Source organism: Hemitrygon akajei, chromosome 23, assembly GCF_048418815.1.
Source record: "Hemitrygon akajei chromosome 23, sHemAka1.3, whole genome shotgun sequence".
NCBI classification, from domain to species: domain Eukaryota; kingdom Metazoa; phylum Chordata; class Chondrichthyes; order Myliobatiformes; family Dasyatidae; genus Hemitrygon; species Hemitrygon akajei.
In genome coordinates, this window is record NC_133146.1 from 46284193 (window position 1) to 46308560 (window position 24368).

The window sequence follows — 24368 nt, forward strand, 5'->3', positions numbered from 1 at the left end:
TGGTCGAGTAAATTCTGAAACTATGATTTTGTTAGCTGTATGTTAAAAGGAGAAAGCTTATTGGCTTGGGTTCTGCAGCCAGCAGCATTTGCCACTGACCTCAAAGATCTTGTAATCTCTGCATCATGGACTTCTCTTTTTTCCAATGTCAGTTGCTGTCAGGTGTCAGTTCAAAGCGATCCCTATGTCCAGCTGCATTGATGCCAGCAAGCTGGCGGAGCTGCCAAATGCATTGAAGAATTCATACAAACAACAAGCAGAAAGGAAGAGTGTAGTTTTCAGCTAATATTTTAAACATTGTATAGAGTACGCAACAAAAAGTGGAACGTACGTATAACATTAATGTGGGATGAAGAGCATTATTATTTTAAATTGGTTACATCAACATGTTTCTGTAAGGAAATTACAATTAATGTACAAAATTGTTCTTTCTCAGGGCCAGAAAGTTTGCTGAGCAGTAATAATAGCTTAGAATGCCAATAAATCACAGTTACATTTTGTGAGGTAAAGTTTTACAGCAGGGATCGTTTGTAAATTTGTCAAGATTTCATTACTTTAACTCATTTACCATTTTGGAAATAAAGACAGCTGCAGGTCCGCACAGCATGTGGAGGAACATTGAGATCACTGGCAGCAATGTTGGGATTTCAATGATAAAGAAACATGTGCAGAAATCCCCAAACTGTCCATCGGTTTCTTGGTGTGATGATGGAGACTGCTTAAGTTTCCTGCCATTAAAATGGTAAAATCAGAGCTGTTGTGTCTGCCATACATGATGTGTGCAGGAGGGATATATCAGAATGGATTTTCACTCTGGGTGGGCAGCTGGGACCAAAGAGGCCAGAGTCATTTTAAGGAATCGATGCCAAATGGGTACCCTAACTAATCTTGGAGGATTTGGTGTAGTCTTACATGGAGTTGTCCAGAGATCCAAGGATTGGCTGTAAAGTTGTGTGAAAACTTGATTGGTAGGAGAAGGAAAGTATATTCTGATCATAAAGTCTGATGCATTTTGCAATAAGGTTCTATCCAAAATGACTACAGAGACTTTATGAAGAGTGTAAATTGCTCTTCATACTTTAAAACTGTTGAAGTACCCTGGCGCTTTAGTAATCTAGTGGTAGGACCATCCGAAAGTAATAATTGGTCAGTCATTTAGATTAATGGAATGAGAAACCTATCAACCACAATCTGAGATTATTATTTCAGATTTCAACAAGTTAAAAATTATACAAATATGTTTCAGTTGTGAGAAGGATCCTAACGATTGCTTTGATCTTGTGAGGGAATATTGGGGATTATCATTTACCGACTTCCCTGCTAACTCATAGCAAATTCTGGATTACTGTGTGAATGTTGATATTGCTGTCAATTGTCAGTCTGTGGTGGTGCCCCCTGCACTTTTATGAAAAGCCATGTGAACAACCTGCATCAGGTTAGACTTGGCACAGAAACAGTTTCTTCGTGAGGAATGTCTACAATGAACAATCTTAGCTAATGTGTTTTTTAAAAGTTGTTTCAGATTATTTAGTTTTTAATTATTTTAATATATTTAAAAGATCTTAAAATAGTTTGCATTTTATTTAAAAATGTATATTTCCTTATAATATAGAAAGAGGTGAGTCAGCCTATCAAGTTTAGCCCAGCTCACAAAGCAATGCCACCCCCTACTAATCTTCCTTGCAATCTCTTCAATAAACCCTGCTCCATACTCTATCACTCAATTTACAGTGGCCAGTAACCTACTAACCCACACGTCTTTCAGATATGATGAAAACTGGAGCACCTGGAGGAAATTCACATGGTTGTAGGAAGAACTTGCAAACTCCACTCAGAGAGCACTGGTGGTCCGAATTAAACCTAGGTCACTGGATCTGTAAGGCAGCAACTCCACTAGATGTGCCACTGTACTACATTTTAATATTTTTTTTATAGTTTAAGTATTTTATTTTTTAAATGTAACTGAATGTCAGAAATACTTAGTTTTTAATTAGTTTGATCAGTGACTAAGCCAGGGGGTTCAGCTTAGCCAGCTGTCAAAGTTTTCTAAGTTCTTCCTCAGATGAAGGTTGGCTGATGCACATGGCCCTCCCCCATACCTACAAGGATTCGGCTAGTCAGGGATCATGTTGACATAAGGAAATTCACTGAGGATAGTTCCAGAATCAGTAATGAGTGTATACGGCTTGCCACTAAGAGGAAATTATGTGCATTGTTATCAAATATGGTAGGATTATTAAACTTAACTGTAGTTTGAAATTCGGAAGACAAAATATTAAACATGGAGAATTAGAGTGATAGAACACTACAGCATAGAAAAAGGCCCTTTGGCCATCTAGTCCATGCCTTAATCTGCCTAGTCCCATGCAGACTGCCCATTCCCATCCCATCCATGTACCTATCCAAATGACTCTTAAATGTTGAAATCCACCCTGCATCCATCACTTGAGCTGGCAGCTCGTTCCACACTCACACCACCCTCCGAGTGAAGAACTTCCTCCTCATGTTCCCCTTAAACATTTCACCTTTCTCCCTTAACCCATGACCTCTAGCTGAAACGTAGTTGGAAAAAATATTGTATCATGTAATTAAGTGTGGTTCACTTTCAGATCAGTAGATGTATGTGATAGGATATATTCAAATCTACCATTGGACAAATTTGTATTATTTTGAAAGCTCTTTTGTGAATTTTGACTTGGCATATATCTGTTTTGTTATGTTATCCAGTTGAATATTATTCCAGTCTAAGCTTTATTAGTTTTGCTCCCTTTGGTCTTTCCCCATTATTTCCATGCTTATGTCATTTGTGGCCTTGCAGTTCCTATCCCTGTGTCATCTTCTTTCAGATGGGTAACAATCCATTCTACTGAACAAGTTTGTTGCTTCACGTTCCATGCTTGGACTTGGACGTGAGTTTGGCTAACATTTTGTTGTATTGCGAGACTGCTACAATCTCAGTGCTGTTTTCTTTCGGATGAGATACTGAGCTGAAGCCCAGTTTGGTGATTCAGGTGGATGTTTAAATTTTAAAAAGCACCAGGAATTCCAATATCTTGCTTCTTCTTCAATCAACTTCATCAAATCTCTCAAAGCATAAAAAAAACTATTTCCCTTGATTGATGCTGTCCGTACTCCCGAGTTCCTCCAGCTACTGTGTGTTTCTGTAGATGCTGAAAATCCGAAGTAAAAACCAACAATGCAGATCAGTCATTGACTGGGACTGTAACCTTTGTTTTTCTATCCAGAGATGCTGATTGACCAAGTGAGTCTTTTCAGCATTGTGTGTTAATATCATCATTCTTATTGGTGGAAATTTTGGGACCTCACTATGTGACATTTCTTGGTCATATGGTGCTTTGTTGTATTCCAAATACCTGTGCTGAACTATTATATAAATTGAAGTGTATCTAATCACCCTCTGGCATTGGGCAGCAAATCCGATGGAAATCATTGCCTCTATCAGAGCACTTGCAACTTCAGTTTTTGCTCAACTAGCTTCAGAGTGGGACAATTAACTAGAGCCCAGCTCACCTCAGAAATTATGCAATTTTATGCAGTAGCAGAACTGAGATCCGGTCATTCTACTGTGAATGCCTGCAAGAAAATGAATCTTAGGGCAGTATATGGTGACATGTAAGTACTTTGATAATAAATTTACTTTGAACTTTGATGCTCAAATGTCAAATGGATCTGGAATACATATGGCTTGTCTGTTTAGGAAATCTGTGACTCACCCTCATAGCGTTCAGAGTCTTCACAACTATTAAATAATAGGTAAAGATCTTATCCACTGATAAAGGATTAAAATTGCACTTCTAGTTGATCCGATATTATCCCACAGTTCTTGTTTTCCAGTCTTTTTTCTATAAATGCATTACGTGTCGTCTGATGAGTAACCTCCCGATAATTCAGTATTTGCTTGTTTGAATCTTCTACCTTCATATTGTTATAGTAGAGTACTGCGTTTCACATTTACCTTTCATATGTGTAGATGTTAATTGCGTCTTTATGGGGTTGAAAAAGCTGAGGGTTCTTTGGTGTTTCCTTTAAATTCTGATGTCAATGATCAGTCTTCCCCGCTCTGCCTGTAGGATTTGAATGTACCCTTTGTGAAATGGGATTTGACTAGAGCATTATACAGTTTAATCAGTAGTTTCTTTGACTTGGACTTTCCTATGCCATACATGTTCAGTGTTATATTTACTTAGCTAATTGCTGCTGCACACTGATTTGACATGTTGAGCACCAAGTCTGCAATTATCTTTAAGTAATTTTTAACTTTATCCTTAGCCACCTTGACAAAGTTAATGGATAAAACTTGACCACTCCTAATTTGGTATAATCTACAAATTTGTCCAGTTTCCAAAAAGTTTCTGAAAGATTACTTTAACTTTGGGACAGTGTGAGTCTCAACACCAATTGTTGGGCCCTCCATTCAGAACCTCTCAGCATCCTGAAATTACTGCCCAATGGTTAAACGTGCACTGCTTACTACTATCAGTAAATTTTATATCTGTTCTCGTTGTCTTTATCTTATGTAACCGACTACCATACGCAATATTGTAAGAAGGATCACATAAAGTATATTGTAGAGCCTTCTGAATTCTGTTTGAACTATTGTGCCCTCAAAAGGTATCAAGACAGTCAGACAGGGATTTTCCTTTCCAAATCTGTATTGCTTTTAATTTTATATTCTACTTGGAAGGCTGTTTCAGGTGTAAATTATTTTGTGTGCAGTACATCCAGTTTAATCTTCCCTTTTCTTTCTCAGTTCTGAAGAAGGGTCTCATCCCGAAACATCGACTGTTTATTCTTTTCCATAGATGCTATCTGACCTGCTGAGTTCCTTCAGCTTTTTGTGTGTGTTGCTTTGGATTTCCAGCATCTACAGACTTTTTCATGTTTGTGATCTAGTTTAATTTCACCTTTCTGCATTTTGCAAATTCCACTATGAACTCAAGACAAGGGCACATAATCTGGAAAGACTTTCTAGTGGTGTATTAGCAGAGGAGTCATGGCTTCAAATAAATTGGTAAACAAACTCTTCACTTGGCTGCCAGTTGGAATTATGGTATTAGCTGAGCAGATCTTTTGGTATCCTGGCAAACCACCTCTCTTCACCATCAAAACTCTTCATGTAGTCTGTCATTCATTATCTGCTTTGGGGATCTATTGTGGAGCACTTGGTTACTTCATTTATCTATATATCTACAGTGACTGCATTTCAAAAAAAAACCCAACTGGTTGTGAATTGATTTTTGTTTGCCAAGTTGTTTCTTCTTTGAAGGATAGGAATCTAGGTAGCATAGTGATTAGCATTACACTTTACAGTGCCAGCAATCAGTGATCTGGGTTCAATTTCCACCACTGTCTGTAAGGATTTTGTACTTTCTCCCTGTGACCATATGGGATGCTTTGGTTTCCAAAGACCCTACAGGTTAGGGTAATGCTTTTAAAATTTTTTTATTGAGATACAGCTTGGAATAGACCCTTCGAGCTACACCGCCCAGCAACCCCCCCCCCCCCCGTTTAATCCTACCCTAATCATAGGACAAGTTACAATGACCAATTAACCTACCAACTAGGACAACTTTAGACGGTGGGAGGAAACCCATGCAGTCACGGGGGGAACATACAGACTCCTTACAGGCAGCGGTGGGAATTGAACCCTGGTCGCTGATATTGTATTCACTACACTGCCATGCTATGTTGGCAAAGAAGCATGGTGACGCGTGCAAATTGCCTCAGACCGTGTGGGCCATTGATGCAAACAATGCATTTCACTCTATGTTTTGATTTTCCGATGTACCTGTGACAAATGAATCTTTAATCTGTATGCAGGTCCTTGCTGAAAATGTTTGCACTTGCCTCTTCAATAGCATTTGCTATTGTATGCATGTATAAAGTCTCTTCACTGATACTCCATTTTATCCTCATAATTATCTGATGAACGGGTATATTGTGTGTTTCTTGCTTGCATTGTCTCCTTGAATATCTCCCTTTACCACCTACTGAGAAAGTAAACTCTCGACTACCAATACTATCAGGTCGCTGATTTTATGGCATCTTTACACAGCTGTTGCTAAATTCCAATTACCAGAAATGTCAGCTATTGGAACTAATTCTTTATCTACTAGGTGTTCATATGATCAAGACCCCAGAATGTCTTTTTTCACTCTCTGCTCTTGCCTAATATGGGCACCGACAGAAAAAAAATCTAAATACTGAAAACTTTTGACTTTTTTTCCCTCAATTACTAGTGCTATGAAGCACAAATAGTTTATACATCAAGCCAGCTGCATTTCTAAAGAGCTAATCTATTTCTCCTTTGACCAGAGGGAAAGAAATCATTATTACATGATTAGTGGCTTTAGATAGGCAAAAAGCAGCACTAGCAAGGAAGGCAGTGAGGATGAGTTGTATTAATTACCTAACACTTGCTGGCAAGATAATTTTATCAGCGATTTGGCCACTGGAAAGTTGCAGCTTTTGATAAAAGCTGATAAGTCCTTAGTTACATCAAAACATTGGGGAGAGGGGCAGTGTCAAATGAAATGCATCTCATCAGCTTTTCAGTGACAAACCAAATTCATTCTTCATGTAATTGATAACGGACTCAGCCAATTATTTCACACATTACAATACACAGAGGTCCCTTTTACAGGTTTTGTGCTGCTGTAATTAGCTATGCTAATATCTCCTTTATTGGCCCTAATATTGCTCAACACCTTTTGCCATCCTGAAACCCACCAGAGCCTCATGGCCTGTCAGGATAGCTGATTATTGAGAAGGATAGCTTTAATCAAACATAATTGCAGTTAATTTTTCTCTCCTGCTCTCGTTTGCCAGCATCTAATGCCATAGACTCGTTGATAATCCATTAAGTTACAATTAAACAGGCTGCTTTGTTTCTGATAGTCAGAACAACACCACAAAGTTCTGCAGCCATTTAAGAGTGCTGTTTAGTAATAATTGCTTCCACACTCACAAAGGAGCAATTTACACAATACCCATGTAGAATTTAAACAGCACATAATGTAATGGATATTACACTTGAGTCTAACACTACAATTAAAATGATTTTCATCAGATAAGGAAAGAGCTCTTGCTAATCAACTTCATAAAAGTAAAAATAAATGAACCAATTCATAGTTCAAACATGCATCAATTGAAGTGGCTGTGAAAATGACACAGAAAGACCAAACCTTTAGCTATTTGAATTAATGTTATTTATATCATTAGCATGGTTCATACACAAGGCATAAGCCATTTAGTGCATCAAGGAATTATGGGATAGTATTTGTGTAAACAGTGGGCTGCAGAGGTATATGAGCGAATCTTTGCATCTCTTGATATGTAGCAGATGCATTCAGCATTTATTATCCTTCAATAAGAAGTCTACTTGGTACATATTTGAATTTCACATTTGATTGCAATTTCTAACCTCAATTTAAAATATTTCCCATATTTGACGTTAATAGTACACATTATAAATTTGATATTAATCAATATTATGTTAATCTTGAGTGAATTGAACTCAGAAAATGGAAACTCCCAACTGGTACATTGGAAGCAACGATTGAATTTATTGAAAGTTAGAATGGAGATTGCCAAATAGATTATATTAGCCAATAAACAAAATAGAGAAAGTAAGAGACTGCACGTTACCCCTATTCACGGTCCCATATTGGTGGGCGTCTTTGTTTTGCAGGGGTAGCAGATCAGCTTGAACTGGAGTCTACTGTCAAGCCAGGGAGAAGTAGAAGTAAATAAAGCCTATATTTCAAGCTTGATTTACTCTAAACCCTACTGTGAAAGATTATGACTCTTTAGGGAAATAAACACAGGGTCAGAGAATTAGTGTACATAATGGTCATTTTGATAATGGGCTAACCGATGGAACCTTAAACATACTGTACACAATTAGGCATAATGCACTAATGACAACACGGGATTTTTATCACCTCTCTGTAATCAGCAAATCTGTGTTTGGCAGTAATAAAGAGTTTATTGGTGCTGAAGTCAAAAGATTTTCTGTCACACAAAAAGAATTTTTTTCCCGTTGCTTTCATCGCAAACACAGACATCCTTTACATGCCGGTGGCTTGAAATACAAATTCCTGCAGCCTGTCAGATATCACCTATGAATTTCCTGTTCCAAGGGTAAGAGAGCAAGTGACTAGTCATACCTTTTGACTTCCTGATGTCTTGCACAGCCAATACCCCTAAGAGACCAGCACCTTATGCCCAAGCTGTCTTACTACATTCATGCCTGACAGTTTAAGATCAAAAAAGTTACAGGCATGCTAGGCGCTGACTCAACATAGGTTACAATTCAGAGGACAATTTATTAGTTCCACAAGTTAATTGTGTCATTATTAAAGCAGGTCAAAACAGAGGAATATCTGTACGGAGTTTGCACAGGATTCCCTAAATATGAAATAATTAGTGTGTTTTGGTACAGCTAGTTTGTATGTTAGGCTTGAAGTAAGCACCAGCTGTGGAAAGGCAATGACATGGCATAATAGTTGTCAATGTATCTGTACAGAAACCTGATTCATGTATTTATAAGTGAATTAACTGTGCACTGTGTTATACAATATCATTTAAACACCTTGAGAGTGAACGATGCACTCTCTGATCAAATTTCAGGGGTGAACAATATTTATCAAAGATGCTTCCAGAGGCTAATGAAATATTTTAAATTGTAGAAAAGATCCAGTTATGTTGTTATATGTAAAAATATGGCAGTTAAAGGGGAGGAACATTTGCTGATGAACTGTCTTCATCCAGTCCCTCACAGATGACATTTGTTCAGAAGATTAGCCAGGTTGTAATGTGCAGCATAATTGCCCTGTGTGTACGTCCCTGAAGTGAAACCTAATTGCTTGACAGGCCCATAACTTTGCTGTATGCTCTCACCTTGTTAGGTCCTATTCTGATGTAGTTAAAATGAAACATGGCCACAGGTGTGTATAATTTACCTGGGTATTGACTTTGCCTGGTTTAATTGCAGGGTACTTGTTAGTAAAAATTGGTGGGTGGAATATCAAGTGACTTATGTTGATGGCAGATGTGCATGGAAGGGAAACTGTGAGCGATATATTAATGAATAATAAAAGGTATATTACAAAGGCAGCAAATTATGTGAGCCACGCATACTAATGCAAGCTTTCTGTTCTTTAAGATGATCTTATTTATTCACCCATTGGTTAAAGCAGCCATTCTTCTCATGTATTTTTAATATGTGTTCTGTATTTAATTTTAGATTCTTCTTAAAGTTTTTCCTCAAGTGCAATCAGAACTGCTTGAAGAATGCAGGAAATCCGAGAGACATGCGCAGATTCCAGGTAAATAAAATCAAAATAAGTATACTTTTAGTGGCCTCTTATCTTATTTCTTTGGGGCTTTTTTTTCAGCTGGGGGTGGTGGTTGGGGACAGAAATATCTGTTGCTTAGTGTTAAATAGTTAGTTTACATACTTTTTACACACATTTATTTATTTATTTTCTCCCCTCTTTAGACCGCCCCATGCCATGCACTATTTCCTGACTGAAAGGTTGGACAAGTGACCTGCTCGCAGGGCTCTGGCAATGACTGTGTGTAATCAGCTATAAGAAGGTACAGGAGAGTGGCCCGGGTTAACACACCTGCCGATTTTCCTTACCTCCATTTAGTACCTTCCAAACAGCCCAGCAGAGACCAGAAACTCTGTGTGGAGAATCACAGACACAAACCCACATCCTGTAACTCTGCATCAGAGTATGTTCCTGCATGACATACAATGCTGTTCCTTTTGGACACCTCCTCGTATAAAAAAAAACTTGAAACAATTTGTTAGTTCTAAATTAGTGACAATTATTTACTAAACCCTTCAAGTGTTTAATAATCAAACCGGTTAAATTTAAAATGCACATGATTCTTCCTGAAAAGTTTTCAATAATAAAAACAATGTATTAAATTCAGTTCAAATTACTTGTTCTTGTTTAAACAAATTTTACATTCATTTGTCCAACTAATAACGCCCTTAATACAGATTCCTACTTAATAAATAGACATACCCTTAATCTTTAAGGTAAATTTATAACATTGAGTTCTTGGACAGTGTAGAAGAAAACAGGGAATCACAATGCAACAGATTATTCACTTAAAGTCAGGAGAGCCAAAACAATGTAAGAATTTTTTTTTGCAATCAGAATTTGGATTTCTGCCCAGATATTAAGTCTTGCCTTTATATAAACTCAAATGATCTCATTTTGCCAAATTTCATTTTGTGAGTGGGTATGTAGCTCATTGCCTTTCAGTTAGTCAAGATTTCCCGATGAATATTACTGCAGCAGATCTTTTTTTTCTCCCCCTTACATAAACCTTACTTATTCATTTAACTATTTAGCTTTTTAGGGGGGAGGGGGTCTCTGTATTGTTTTCTCTCAGAGCTATGGAATAGTTACAAAATAAGAGAACAGCTGCTTTGTACCTAACGCAAATTTCTACATTTCTTACAGGAAAAAGCAATTATTTAGAGAAAATGATGTTTGAATAAGCACATTATCATTTTTAACCACATTTCTGTTTTCATTTATCTTAATTGAGGACCAGTGTAATATATCCTAAAAAGCACTGTGGTTAACAGACCTAATGTGAAAATGAAAATTGTTTCCAGAGTAGAAAGGTTTAACTGCATTTTCAGTAGTCTACTAAATATGCCGGAGTCTACCGTATTTTCTTAATAACTAGTAGTAATCTGTGAATTGTGTTATCTGATTATGATTTTGAGAAACATGTCTGTGGTTAACGAAAAATGGAAGGCACCCACCTTGAAGAATTACCAACTATATTAGCTGAGAAGATTGGGCAGAAGGATTTTATTACAGGGGGGAAAAATTCTCACTGCAAAAATATAGTAGCCTTTCCATTTTTCATGCCTCTCAGATATGTGGCATTGGTGATATTGATCCATTGATGTGGAGCAGAAGGTCAAACCTAGAATGAGTGGAAATGTCCTCTTTGTCTCACTGATAACTAAAAGAAGCATCAGTCACCAGTGATCTTGTGGTCGACAGTGGAGGCACTAGTCACTAGAAGGACTTTCTTGGGTCTCTTCAGCTAATCTCCCTGCTTCTCAAAAGGTTTAACTGGATTTAATGCAGTGTCAAATCCCAGGCAATTCATTTTACTGATTTCACTGCCTCCGCACTTTTCTTCAGGTGCACTGCAGGAGTGCGAGGGAAAGTTTTATTCCTTGCCTTACGCTCAACACTTTTCCTCAGTAAACAATCAACATAATGTGACATATCAGTAAGAGGTTGGGGTTCATTCTCTGGTATGGCGTTCATACCTTGCATTCCAATCTTTTCACTGCTGTACGAGATCAATCGCTGTCTGAAACCAAATCTTTCTACATCACAACATAATGCAGAAGGGGGAAAAAAATGAAACATTTCATTATGCTATTTGTGTTTTTAGTGACTACATATTCAGAGAATGAATTTCATTTTGGGATAATGTTATTACTAAACATTTGTCTTATTATTTGAAGAGACACCAAACACTATTCAGTGTGGCCATATTGGCACATTGATGAGGTCAGGAGAAGTGTTATTTTATGTCCGAAGTAAATCCATGAATTATAAAGTATTTTTTTAAAAACCTTCCAAGAATCACAAATATATAAAAAACGTGCTTGTGCACATTGATTTACATAACTCCTGTCAGCAACAGCTCCATCCCATAATGCAATCATTATTTACTCTGCTAAGTTATTTACCCTGCCAGTGCTTATTCCATGCCAACCCCAGGTTCAGAAGTTTGACCCTGATACAATGTCCACGCTTTATTGCTTGAGAGCGCTGATTCAAAAATTTGGAGTTCATCTCATTTAGGTGGTTAGAACTGGATGTTCTTACCAGCACATCGCATGGCAATTCCACATTTACGGGCACGTTTTGACATGTAGTTTTAAAATGATATGTTATGGTAATTATAAAAATCTTTGTATTTCAGAGTTTATGATATCAATTATATACAAGTAAAACAGTTTGTAGATTAAAAAAGAATCTTTCCACAAGGCTATTACTTTGCATTTGATTGCAAATTTTAAGTCAATTCCAAAATAAATTTCACAGAAGTAGATTCCAGCATTTAAAAGAGGGTTATGCATTTTGTGTGCTCTCCCTTCTATTACTGCTCAGAAGCAGCTGGAAGCCAGCGAAGTCTCTATCCATCATCTAGCCAATGGCCAGTCCCTGAACCTGGGTGCAGAATGAAACTCTTTCACTCAAAAGAGGAAATTCCATTGACATACCAAGACCAATCACCATCAAAATGAACTTGAGGGAGGCTTATTTTACACTGATTGAAAACACTTTCACTATTCATATTCAACCCTTTCTTTTCAGATGCAAAAAGTTCATTATTAGTGATTAAATACAAGTGGAAAATTGACCTAGGATAATTTACCAAGAGAAAGCAGGAAAGCCTACTGATTTATTAAAGAGTTTGTGGTAATTTCAGAATCCCTGCCTCCTTTCATGTGAACTCATTCTCAAGTGAGGTAATTCTAATTAGATAAACTAGTTAATCAATATATCAATAGATCAATGAAAACAGCAACTATTTAAATGAGTAGCTTGAGGGGTGTTTTAGGGCCTGATAATGGTGAGTAGAATATTCCCATGAATTGCTTTCATTTGTTAACGTAATAGGCAGATTAAATTGTAATTAGTGTGGCAGGTTTTTAAGAGACACAATTATAAGAGAAAGCTTTTACAGAGCCTGCATGAATGACAGGTATTTATAGCGACTACATAAACTGTTCTTGAAAGGAGCATCTTTATTCTGGCACCACTCCACACTCTGAGCAAAGACAGTTTAATTTAACTGTAAAATAAGGCCCTTGTATTTCTTTTCAGCTCATTAAGGTGTCAGCACTTTTGCAGTCTTTTTTTTGCACAATACTGTAACTTTTCCTAACTGCTGCGTTCTTTATTTCCAGGTTGTTATATCGACAACAGTTAATGTTGATGGCCATGTGCTGGCTGTCTCAGACAACATGTTTGTACACAACAATTCTAAGCATGGAAGGCGAGCTCGTCGCCTTGACCCTTCAGAAGGTACGGCCCCTTCTTATCTGGAAAATGGTAGGCACACACATTTTACATTGTCTTATGATTTGCAGAAGCATTTTTTTCCCATTAAATTTTACATTCCTATTCTTTCGGTAATACAGCCTTCAAATTGTGTTTCCTATCAATACATTTTTTCATACCATTAGTCAATGAATATCCCCGGACTAGTTAGTTCAACACTGTCTTTTTACTTTGTCTTCCAATCTGTTTGCTTTCTCAGCCTTCTCTACTTCATTTTTCTTTTAATTGTCGCATTCTTTTCCAGTGAAACCACATCATCAGTTTTTTTGGAAGAGGTCACTTTATTTTGTTTTGCTATCAGCTTCCGCCTTTGTGTTTGCTCCTCTCTGGCATCTGCCTCACTCTGGTGAGCAACACAGAACTCCACTGGCAGGTTGGATCTGTAACTTAGAGTGATGGTAAAAAAAAAGTACATGATCAAATCTGTAAAGAATTTACTGTTGAGGTCAGTTTCCTGTTGCTGGGCCCTCCTGCAATGGATGAACTCTCTGTGTTTTGCATATGAGAAAGAAAAAAGATACGGTGCGAAACATTTTCTTCTCTTCCAACGGATTATATTTGACTGACATATTGTGTAATTTTGTTATGAAGTGTAAGAGAAACACAGAAAAACTTCAGGGCACAATGAATTTGAATCCAAAGAGTTTCTGAAATCTGCAACGCTGAACTATATCTGAATCTCTGCGTGGTCCAGTCACAGTACATTTGCTGGGAACTGCAGTGTTACAGGAAGTTCATGATAGATTGGGGAAAAATGTACTTATCCAACTAACTTGATAAATGTTGTGGGCTTTTTAGGGGGGGGAGGAGAAAAAATGTATTTAAAAAGAGCAGACAAATATCGAAAAACTTCCAAGCATAATAAAAAGATGAGTAATGTTTTCTGGAATGTCACCAAATGTTTCATTTCATGTGAGGCTGACGTTCAGTGTTCAAAAATTAATAAATAAATTCTCGCAACCACAACACCAAAATAAATATAAAGGCTTAGTGATGTTCAGTTTCACTCGGTCTTGTGATATCTCAAAGTCTGATGTGCAAAATCAAGGGTTTCCCAGAGAGATCAATTTGCCCGCCTCAGTCTAAGCCATACAGACTACAAGACAATAGACAATAGGTGCAGAAGTAGACCATTCGGCCCCTCGAGCCTGCACCGCCATTCTGAGATCATGGCTGATCATCTACTATCAATGAGTCTGAGGTAGAATTAGCTGACCTCAACCAGGAGAGGGGTGAGGACACTACTGCAGGTCTGGACATCTTTGGGGTAGAGAAAGTTTTAAAAATTAGTGGTTTTGCTATGGTATTGTCCTTTCAAGTGATCTTTGCTCTGAGTGCATCTTTTCAGGCATGTGTAATTCTTAAGTGGCCAAATAAACTGCTAATGTACCCTGCTTGAGCCTAGAGAATTCAAAGTAAATTTATTATCAAAGTACGTATATGTCACTGTATACAACCCTGAGATTCATTTTCTTGTGGGCATTCAAGAAACACAGTAGAATCAATGAAAGACTGTACCCAACAGGATGGATAAACAACCAATGTGTAAAAGGCAACAGATAAATAAATAATATAAATAAATACATAATTGAGAACATGCGATTAAGAGTCCTTGAAAGTAACTGCATAGGTTGTAGGAACATTTCAGTGATGGGGTGAGTGAAGTTATCCCTTTTGGTTCAAGAGCCTGATGGTTGATGGATAATAACCGTTCCTGAACCTGGTGGTGTGGGTCCTGAGGTTCCTGTGTTTCCTATCTGATGGAGGCAGTGAGAAGAGAGCATGATGTGGGTGTTAAGGTTTTCTTTGAGGGATGCTGCTTTCCTGTGACAACACTCCAAATAGATATGTTCAGTAGTGGGGAGTGTGATGGACTGGGCCATATCCACTACTTTCTGGAGGATTTTCTGTTCAAGGGCATTGGTGTTTCCATACCAGCCTGTGATGCAGCTAGCCAATATGTCCTCCATCATACATCTATAGAAGTTTCTCAAAGTTTTAGATGACATACTGAATCTTTGCAAATTTCTAAGAAAGTAGAGGCAGTGCCTTCCTTTCTTCATAGTGGCACTTGTGTGCTGGATCCAGGACAGTTCTCCTGAAATGATAACACCGAGGAATTTAAAGTTGCTAACCCTCTCCACTTCTGATCCCTTGATGAGGCCTCGTTCATGGACCTTTGATTTCTCCTTCTGGAATCAATAACCATCTCCTTGGTCTTGCTGACATTGAGTAAGAGGTTAGCCAGACTTTCAATCTCCTTCCCACATGCTGATTCGTCATCACCTTTGATTCGGTCAGCAGCAGCGATGTCATCAGTAAACTTAAATATGGCATTGGAGCTGTGCTTAGCCTTACAGTCATACGTGTCAAGTGAGTAGAGCAGGGGGCTAAGCACATGGCTTTGTGGTGCACCCAAGCTGATGGTGATTGTGGAGGAGATGTTGCAAATCTGCACTGACTAGGGTCTGCAGGTCTGAAATTGTGGATCCAGTTGCATAAGGAGGTATTGAAGCTTATTGACTAGTTTTGAGGGGATGATAGTATTGAATGCCGAACTGTAATCAATGAAGAGCATCCTGATGTATGCATTGCATTGTCCAGATATTCCAGGGTTGAGTGAAGAGCCAAATTGGAGTGGATCCAATTCTCTTCTCAGACAGGAGTTCATATGTTTCATCACCAACCTCTCAAAGCACTTCCTCACAGTGGATGTAAGTGCTCCTGGATGATCGTCATTGAGGCAGGTTGTCATGTTCTTCTTGGGCACTGGTATAATTGAAGCCTGCTTGAAGCAGTTGGGTACCTCAGATTGTTGAAGCGAGAGGTTAAAGATATCAGTGAGCACTCCAGTCAGTTGATCAGCACAGGGCTTTAGTTATCAGCCAGGTACTCCAACTGGGCCTGGTGCTTTCCATGGGGGGAATGATGTCAGAGAGCTTCCAGCCTAGCTATAACTTACGCCAGTGCTTATGAAGAGTCCAAAGGCAAAGGGAAGAAAATTTGTTTAAAAAAAATTTAGGAACAGATAACTTACTGATGCATTAAAGTGAATTCATCCAGACTCTTTCTATCATAGTTTAAAGAACAGGCCTAAAGTATATTCCTGCATCTATTATCAGTATTTTTTCAAAGCTTACTTTGAAACACAAATACGTTAAATTATTTGCCTCAAAATTCATCTGCTGGTCGTGCCAACCCTGCTGCATCAGTTTGTAGTTTGTATCTAAAATTCTGCTGGGGCAGGATACAATACGTTGTCTTCACTGTGTAGTGTGTTTAACTAGAGATGAATTTCTAGGCAATTATATCTTATGACGTATTGTTTATCTGCTCTGTATCCACTGAAGTAGGTGTGTGTTTTGCCTAGCAACTGAATACTAATGAGACACTCAACTTAAAAAAAACTGAATTCTATACACATTCTTTTCCAGAGACGGAACCAGTTTCTTTTATATAGGTTTAAATAACTATGCAACTGCCCTGATCCTAGGTCATCTGATGAAATCACAACAGTAACTCTGCAAGTAAAGTAAAACCTTAACTATTGTAGAAAGTAAAATCTCCGTAACCGGATCTTGGAAAAATAATATAGGGAATCACTATCTTTTCCTAAGATAATGGTGTAGTGTGAATTTTAAAACATTTCATGATTCTTACTTACTGATTCTAGTCACACATTTCTTTATACAAATTTAAGTGGCCAATAATAAGCATAGATCTTGGAATTATAATTTAAATCTATCCAGTTAACTTCTAGGCCAATAAACTGCCAAATGAGGGAATCACTAAATTTCACCTCATACCAATCCCTGGGTGGTTTGCTAAACAAAAATTGAATGAATGACCCAATTTAAAGCAGGATATTCAGTTATAAAATGTAATTCCATACCTACACATGGCTGAATATTTTCTGCTTGAAGAAGGCTGTATGCTTTGAATTAGCAACACTTTTTTTTTCAAAATCAGGAAGTGCTCTGTGAAAACTGCAGATACGTGCGTCTGAGTCCAGCTTCTCTTCGCTAACACCTCATTATCCAATCATCTAATATTCACCAGCAGTATATACACACTCGCAGCCCGTTTCCAAGAGAACTAATTCCCCCTGCTGCTGGTGTTGTTGCCGCAGCTATGCAAGGCTGCCATTGACTTCTTCCGAGCTTGCATCTACAGTTGTTGAGTACAGCTGAGTGGGGTGTGGTGGTGGCAGTGGTGGAGGGAGTGGGCAGCCAAACAATGAACGTACCTTCAAGCATTGTGGAGAATCAAATTTTAATCTTCTTTTGTCGTCGATTTTTGTAAATGACTCTACCTCAACTCAGCATTCAGCTTTTCAATTCCCAACCACCCCCCACCACCCTCACCCCCGCAGCAACCCCCCCTTCGCCCACAACCAATATGAGGCCTGCAGCACTCTAGTGATTTGCATGCCAAGTGCCTGTAATGCTGTTAGGTTTATGCAATAAAGACAACTCAATGCAGGCTGCAGGGTTTTACTGAGTTAAAGGAACAGATGGCCTTAGGAGAGGTAAAAGGTATAATCCTATCAGCTGGAGTATCAACCAGCCATCTGGACATCCCAAGCACAATTACAAGACATTTTAGTACGCAGAACAAAGAAATCTTCGCAAGGCAAGATTAGGCTTGTTTGAATGCTTTATTATTGTAAATTCAAAGAAAGGTGACAAATGCTGTTATAATTCTCCAGAGAAATAATTTATGGTAAGAAAAGTTGCATAGGCGAAGGTTTCACTGGCAGATCCATAGGAAATTAGAAAGTATTAAACACCAGAAGTAATTTACATTTTTTTTCAAAAGTCACCGTCGTTGCATTTTAGGTTGTTTGTTAGTTTTAATATCAAACCTTGCTGCTCCATTGACAGGAATTAGCTGAGGCACTTCCGTAGGCTGTGGAAGTAAATTTTGATCTGACTATTTTGAAAACTCTCTGAAGAGAGCACAGATGAATTTAAGTAGATTTTGTTGGCAAATTACTTGTAGAAAATTCTGACTTTTAAAAATTCAATGACTTAGTTTGTACAAGTCACAAGCACCCCGCTTCTTCATGTTGCTTTGCACAATCACATGGGATGGCTGTTTCCACACCTGGTCTTGGCACAGGTGTGGAAATGAGGTGGTAATGGTGCAAGCGCCTCCATTGGCTTTTACGTTCAGCTGGGGTGTTGAAAGTAATTGGAAAGCTGTAGATTTTGTAGATAGAAGTACACAAAGCAAGATTTTGTTCCATTTTTTTTTATTGTGCAGTGTGTTAAGGTCATTTTTGAGCGGAAAGCGATTTGTTTTTAAATAATTTGGAAGTCATCTGTATCGTGGAGTGGCCAAATAGAAAATCTCCTCCACGATTCCTCAGACTGGGCTAATCCAGAGACCACTTTAGCTGTGTTGAGTGACGACGGGCACGTTCATTTAAGCTTTTCTTATTCTAAACCTAGCAACAACTAGCAATTTGGGAATGGGTCTTTCCCCCACACATTCTAATCCCAGTAAGTGCATGGTTCAGGACAACTAGAGAAATAGAAGACTGTAAATGTGAAAATGGAGGGAAAACCTTTAGAAACTTTCTTATTACAGTAATGCTCTGATAGAGAAAAGATTGAAAGAATATCCTGTGTGAAATTGGGTGTTTTCTGAAGAACATCTTAATTCCAGCTATTAAAAAAAATAAGTTGTTGCTTTGACTTAGGGGGAATACATCTACCTAGTGGTCACATTATAGTAACATTTAAAGCATTTAAATAATATGTTATGTAGTAAGTACTGAAAACTCTGAAAATAGGAAGCCAATATGCATTGATAGTAAGTGTATAATTAAATGTAACAGTTATAATGAAAAGCTCATTTGCACATAACCAGAGATATGCATTAAAGCCATGTCTGTTTTTGGCTCGTGCTGAGAAGCGGCTTTTAACCTATCATGCACTGTAAAACGTGAAGTATAGTTTCAATGAATGCCTCAACTTTATCCAATGAACAGAAGGAAGGAAAAGCACAGATTTGCTGTTCTTCTGCTGCTGTCTTCATCTGCTCTTTCCAATTTCTATCATCTGCTTGAGTGCATTGTGCATGTATATCATTAGATCTCTAACACTGTCTGTGTAATTCATTTTGCCATGGTTCCTATTGAACACATGTTCCTTCTCTGTATGTGCATTGAAATGTATGCAAATACAGGCAGAAGGAAAATGGCTCAAGGCACAGGCGGAGCTAGACCCATGTTCTCTGCTGAGAAGCATTGCAAATTCCTCGGTGATGTGCGAGCTTGTCAGGCCACAGCTGCCAGACAGCAGCCTCTTGTGCACGCAGCAAATCCTATATTCTTTTCTTCTCTCACCTCCAAAGTAAATTTGTTTACTGTAATTTTTTGTGTGAATTATTTGCCATAATTGGCTGTGCTGATGAAGGTCACTCCCTTTGAGGAGACTTGTCAGTCTTTAGAGAGCTGATCCTTTTCAAACGATCTCTGTGCAATTAAGAAAAGCAAATGTCACTTGGAAGCCTTAGAAATGAAAATTTGTATGAACTTATTAGCATGAAGTCAACAGCAATAGTTAAGGGCAGGCTCTCAGTGTGTGCTCAGATCCTCTGTTGCAGAGGGAGATGCACGTGGAATCAGCAAATATAACCTCCACTAGTCCAACATAAAAGCAAATAAAGAAAGGTGGCATGTCTTAAGTATACTACACAACAATAGCTACTAGCTATTAACAATGGCTGCTTGAACTGATTAGCAGCAACCAAGTGGACAACTCATAAAACAAAATTTGATTTAAAATACAAATTGTTGTAATGAGTATCCACAGAGTACCATAACATTTCATTAATTATATTTTATATTTGTTAATAAATCAAAATAGCCTCTGAGCTATTAAATAATGTGAGAGGAGAACATAATAATGTTTGGTGTAGCCATGGTGGAGGATACCAAGCAGTTGACAACTGAATTTTAATGCTAAAATTTAGTAATCACGTCAGAAATAACAGAGCCACTGTGCTTTTTTTTATTGGAAATGATCACGACTTAACCAACTGTGAAAGCAGTTGCTTTAAAAAATGTTTCAATGGTATTTAGGTTAATTTGAGGACAATCCACATGTGACACTTACAAGCCAACCCCTACAGGTAAAAATTGCAGCAGCAAGATTTGCTTGTCATAGGGAAAGTGTACATCTCAGTGTTTACTCCTTTGCATGAAAGTCAGCATACAAAAGACCATCAAAGCCGATGAAAAAGGTCTGTCAACACCATGTAAAGAAGGCCTGATCAAAGTAAAGAACAAAGCGATTCACTCGGAGGCAGTGCAGCCTTCAGCCTGAGCATTGCTGCAGTTCAGTGGTTGCTGTGAGCCGGGATTGACTGGTGCTAGCTGCTGCCTCCTGTGCTAAGTCTGCACCACTTGTAATAACTCATGCAAATGTGAGGACTCTAGAGACAAAGAGAGGTCAAGTAAATGGCTCAGGGATTCATGTCGACAAACAATATTAGATGTAAAATGTGTACCTTTGACAGAAGTATTAATATAGCACTTTTGATTTTTGGTGATGAAAAGTGAAAAGTAGTAATTACAGAATGACAGGGGAAAATGAAGTTTTGAACCAAAGGCAAAGTTCGCGGATGAAAAACCCAACCCAATTAGCTGCTTATGAGGAATCGAAATTCCGAGCGTTTGCTCTTCCATCTCCCTCAACAACCTTTTGATTGACTCTGCTTAGATCTGTAAAGCAAAGCAGATAAATTGACATGCCACATGCATGCAATGCTTAATCATTTGTAATAGCCATATTTGCCCTGACATATAATTTGCTACATCAAGCTATTTTTCTTGTGTGCAAGCAAACTGCTGCTTGGCCTTTGCAGTGTAAAACAGTTAATGGTTTGCTTTTGCTACATGGGCATGCTGAGATATGACTGTGCTTTTTTTTTGCTAAACTGCGGAGAGCAATCATTCACTTTGTGACTTTGCTTTGTAAGATTTGTCATTGCGGATGGGATCTTGCGACCACGGCGATAGTTTTCAAGCTTTTCTTTTCCCTTTGTGCACGCAGCTACTCCGTGTATAAAAGCTATCAGTCCCAGTGAGGGTTGGACCACCGGTGGAGCCACAGTCATCATCATCGGAGATAACTTCTTTGATGGTTTGCAAGTTGTATTCGGCACTATGCTGGTCTGGAGTGAGGTAAGCTCCCTGATTTGGATAACAAAATGTACAGCATGTTGTAACGTACGCTAGCGAGCTACTATAAAACTTTCTCAGCAAATTTCCAAAGATGTATTTATATCAGGCAATTTATCTGACAAATTGTGTTAAATGCAGCTGATGTCAACTTACGCCATCTAGTGGATAATGTTGTTGTACCAGATCATTCAACACAATTGAATAATTAGCACTAGAAAATTACTAGGAGAGAACTTAGGGAGACATATGGAGACAATTTTCATGTGAATGATGCCTCATGGCTTTTCCTGCAAGCTAAAACCAAGGATCATTTACAAGAGATGTTGTCAAGCTACAGATCTCTGAACTGCATGTGAGAGAGGAGGGCAAATTTTCAGATGTGCGCCCAATTTGGATTAATTTTCATAATTACATTCAACTGGCAAACATCATTTCTATCTCTGTCATCTTAGCCTTAAGTCTGTTTACTGTATGATTCTTCTAGCTGATAACTCCCCACGCCATCAGAGTTCAAACCCCACCTCGACACATTCCTGGAGTGGTAGAAGTCACCCTGTCTTACAAATCAAAACAGTTCTGCAAAGGTGCTCCTGGGCGATTTGTCTACACTGGTGAGTTGGAATTTTTTAAAAAAAAGGGCTTGGAAGTCCTGCAAAGATTTAATGAATGAGCAATGATGTAAAATTTTAAAGGTAGAAAGAAGGAAATAGAAACTTATACACCAGCAGGGAGAAAGGGGAGGTGAGGTCGTAGCCTGTCTGACCTGGAAGCTTCTGTCTGATTTGAAGTGCTCCTAAATTGATGGGGACAATGAGATAATCATTGAAAATTGCTTTCACCATTGAAAGCTGAGCCAAGTCCCACTGTATTTCACAATATGAAAATTATGTGAATTTAAGCAGAGGAGGGAGTGATTCTCCAGGGCAGCTGTTTTCTATCAGTGTCCCACCAAGCTTGCAGTCTGACTAGCCACTCTAGCATTTAACCTTCTCAGCATGAGGAGGGACATAGGGCAACGAGGCTGCAGGATAATGAAGCGAGAGCATGCAGCTTTAGAAAGTATAACTTAAAGACATTAGCAGCTTATCTACAGCCCTATTAAAGTGCCAAATCTCAGGGAATAGCTTGTGGAGGACACCATTAGTCACACATACTAAGAGGATTGTGCCGATTCTCATCAGGGACAGAACAAACATATCCTACTATATCTGTGCGGCTTTTCCCCCCCCTGCTCCTTGCAGTCATTATAAAGATACAATTACCATGGGAGACAGTAGCAGTTCAGTTGATTAGCACGGTGAATTAAAAGAATGAGTCACAAATGACATGTCCGGTTCTTCTGCACAAGTCCTTCTTATTCCCTGTACACCTCACCCCTCTTGTAGGAAGGTCAAAAATGAGAGAGAACTAACAATTTCAAGCAACTAGTACTTAGTGCCAGAATTAACAATCACACTTTGTGTAATTGCCATTTAATAGAAGATTACCATATAGACTGTAAAATACAATATAAATTGCCTTATGTTTAAAATTAAATTAACTATACGTTTTATTACATTCAACAGTAAATTGGTCAAACTAACAAAAGGAGTTGATTTTTTTAAAATTCATACGTCTGCGTAGTGACTGTTTATTTATTCACAAATAATTTCTTAACCATTGGACACCTCTTTTCATGCAGATTGTGCCATGTTGTTTCTGATTGATTCCAGCTTTTTTCGTCAACATGAACATGACACTCTCCTGGGAATAAATCAGAAGCAGTGGAGTAATCTGACACCACAGAACATAAGCAAACTTTTGTACAAAGTCATATTTTCCCCCAAATCATGGTAGATTTTTATTAAAAGAAGGTACCAGTACTGCAACTTGAAAAGGGTTGTGCTGTATACCTGTCTTTATTTTTAATTAAATGAATTGGAGCTCTGGCCACAATTAATTTATTACTACAAATTATAATTGTCACACTCGTAATTGAAACAAGGTTTCGGTTAAATCTTTCTTGTAAAATTACATTTTAAGCTGAGAACACTTTAACAGTAAAGCGTTCTGCTCTGTAAGAAAGCAAGCTTTTTCTCTTAAATGTTGTCTTTTGAACAAAAGGAACTCGAGCAAATTAATGTTTGTTTTGCTTGAAGCATAGATCTGCTGCATGTCATGAATAAAGTTCTGTTAGATGTTAGCACTGACCTCTTCTACCCACAAGTTTTGTTGACCCACCCTCATTTTAGAAACTTCTTTTGCTCAATTATAGAAATTATCGCAAATTACTAGGAGTCAACGTGTCGTTTGCAGCAGACTGAAGCCAGTAACTAAACACAGATACTGGCAGCCAATCGTAAACATGTTCTGAGCAGATACAGAAAAGCTTGAATGCTGAATACATTGGAACCAGTCCCAAGCCTTTTAATAATTCGCTAGTCTCCTGCATAAATGATCATTTCAGCACAAAGGCTTACATTCAATTTCAGGTTTATAAAATCATTACTCTCCAGTGATCTTTCACACTTCGTTTTCTCTGATGTAGCATTTTTGCAAAGAATTGGGTTGAACTCGACTTAAGAGGGACTTGGCACATTCACAAAATCCCACTTCTGGTCACTAAATTGCCCGGCTACAATTTGGACAATTTTTTTTTTCAGATCACCATTTACCCTCATTTTCTTGGCAAGCTTCCTGAATCCCCCAGTTCTAAAGGCACCGCACTAAGTATATTTTCTGTGCAACATATATGAAGTGCTTCCCAAGTGTTTATTCAAATGCCGTTCAGTTCAGCCAAGTCTCAATAACAAATGCAAAGTTAAGTGCAAATCTTGCACTTTTCTGAAAGGTGACAAAGAAATTGTAGAGATGAGTAAATATACTATTCGAAGCTAAAACCAGATTTATGATGTTGTTGCAATACGTTCTTTGTGTTGGCAGTGGAATGACAGAACTGTGTGAAAACAACTATATGATAGCGTAGCAGTTAGTGTAACGCTATTACTGTGCCAGTGACCTAGGTTCAATTCCTTCTGTGTTCTGTA

At 38.1% G+C, this 24368-nt stretch overlaps 1 protein-coding gene across 8 annotated transcripts in view; it reads left to right on the forward strand.

Moving 5' to 3' along the window:
• Window positions 1–24368, forward strand: part of ebf3a (EBF transcription factor 3a) — a 128009-nt gene that overhangs the window by 77999 nt on the left and 25642 nt on the right. For 6 of the 8 annotated variants that reach the window (XM_073027561.1, XM_073027563.1, XM_073027562.1 and 3 more), the window contains 4 exons: window positions 9269–9350; window positions 12995–13139; window positions 21212–21342; window positions 21827–21953. In XM_073027561.1, the coding sequence (XP_072883662.1) occupies window positions 9269–9350; window positions 12995–13139; window positions 21212–21342; window positions 21827–21953 (485 nt within the window). The remainder of the gene's footprint in view (window positions 1–9268; window positions 9351–12994; window positions 13140–21211; window positions 21343–21826; window positions 21954–24368) is intronic. The other 2 variants (XM_073027567.1, XM_073027564.1) reach the window with 1 other exon arrangement.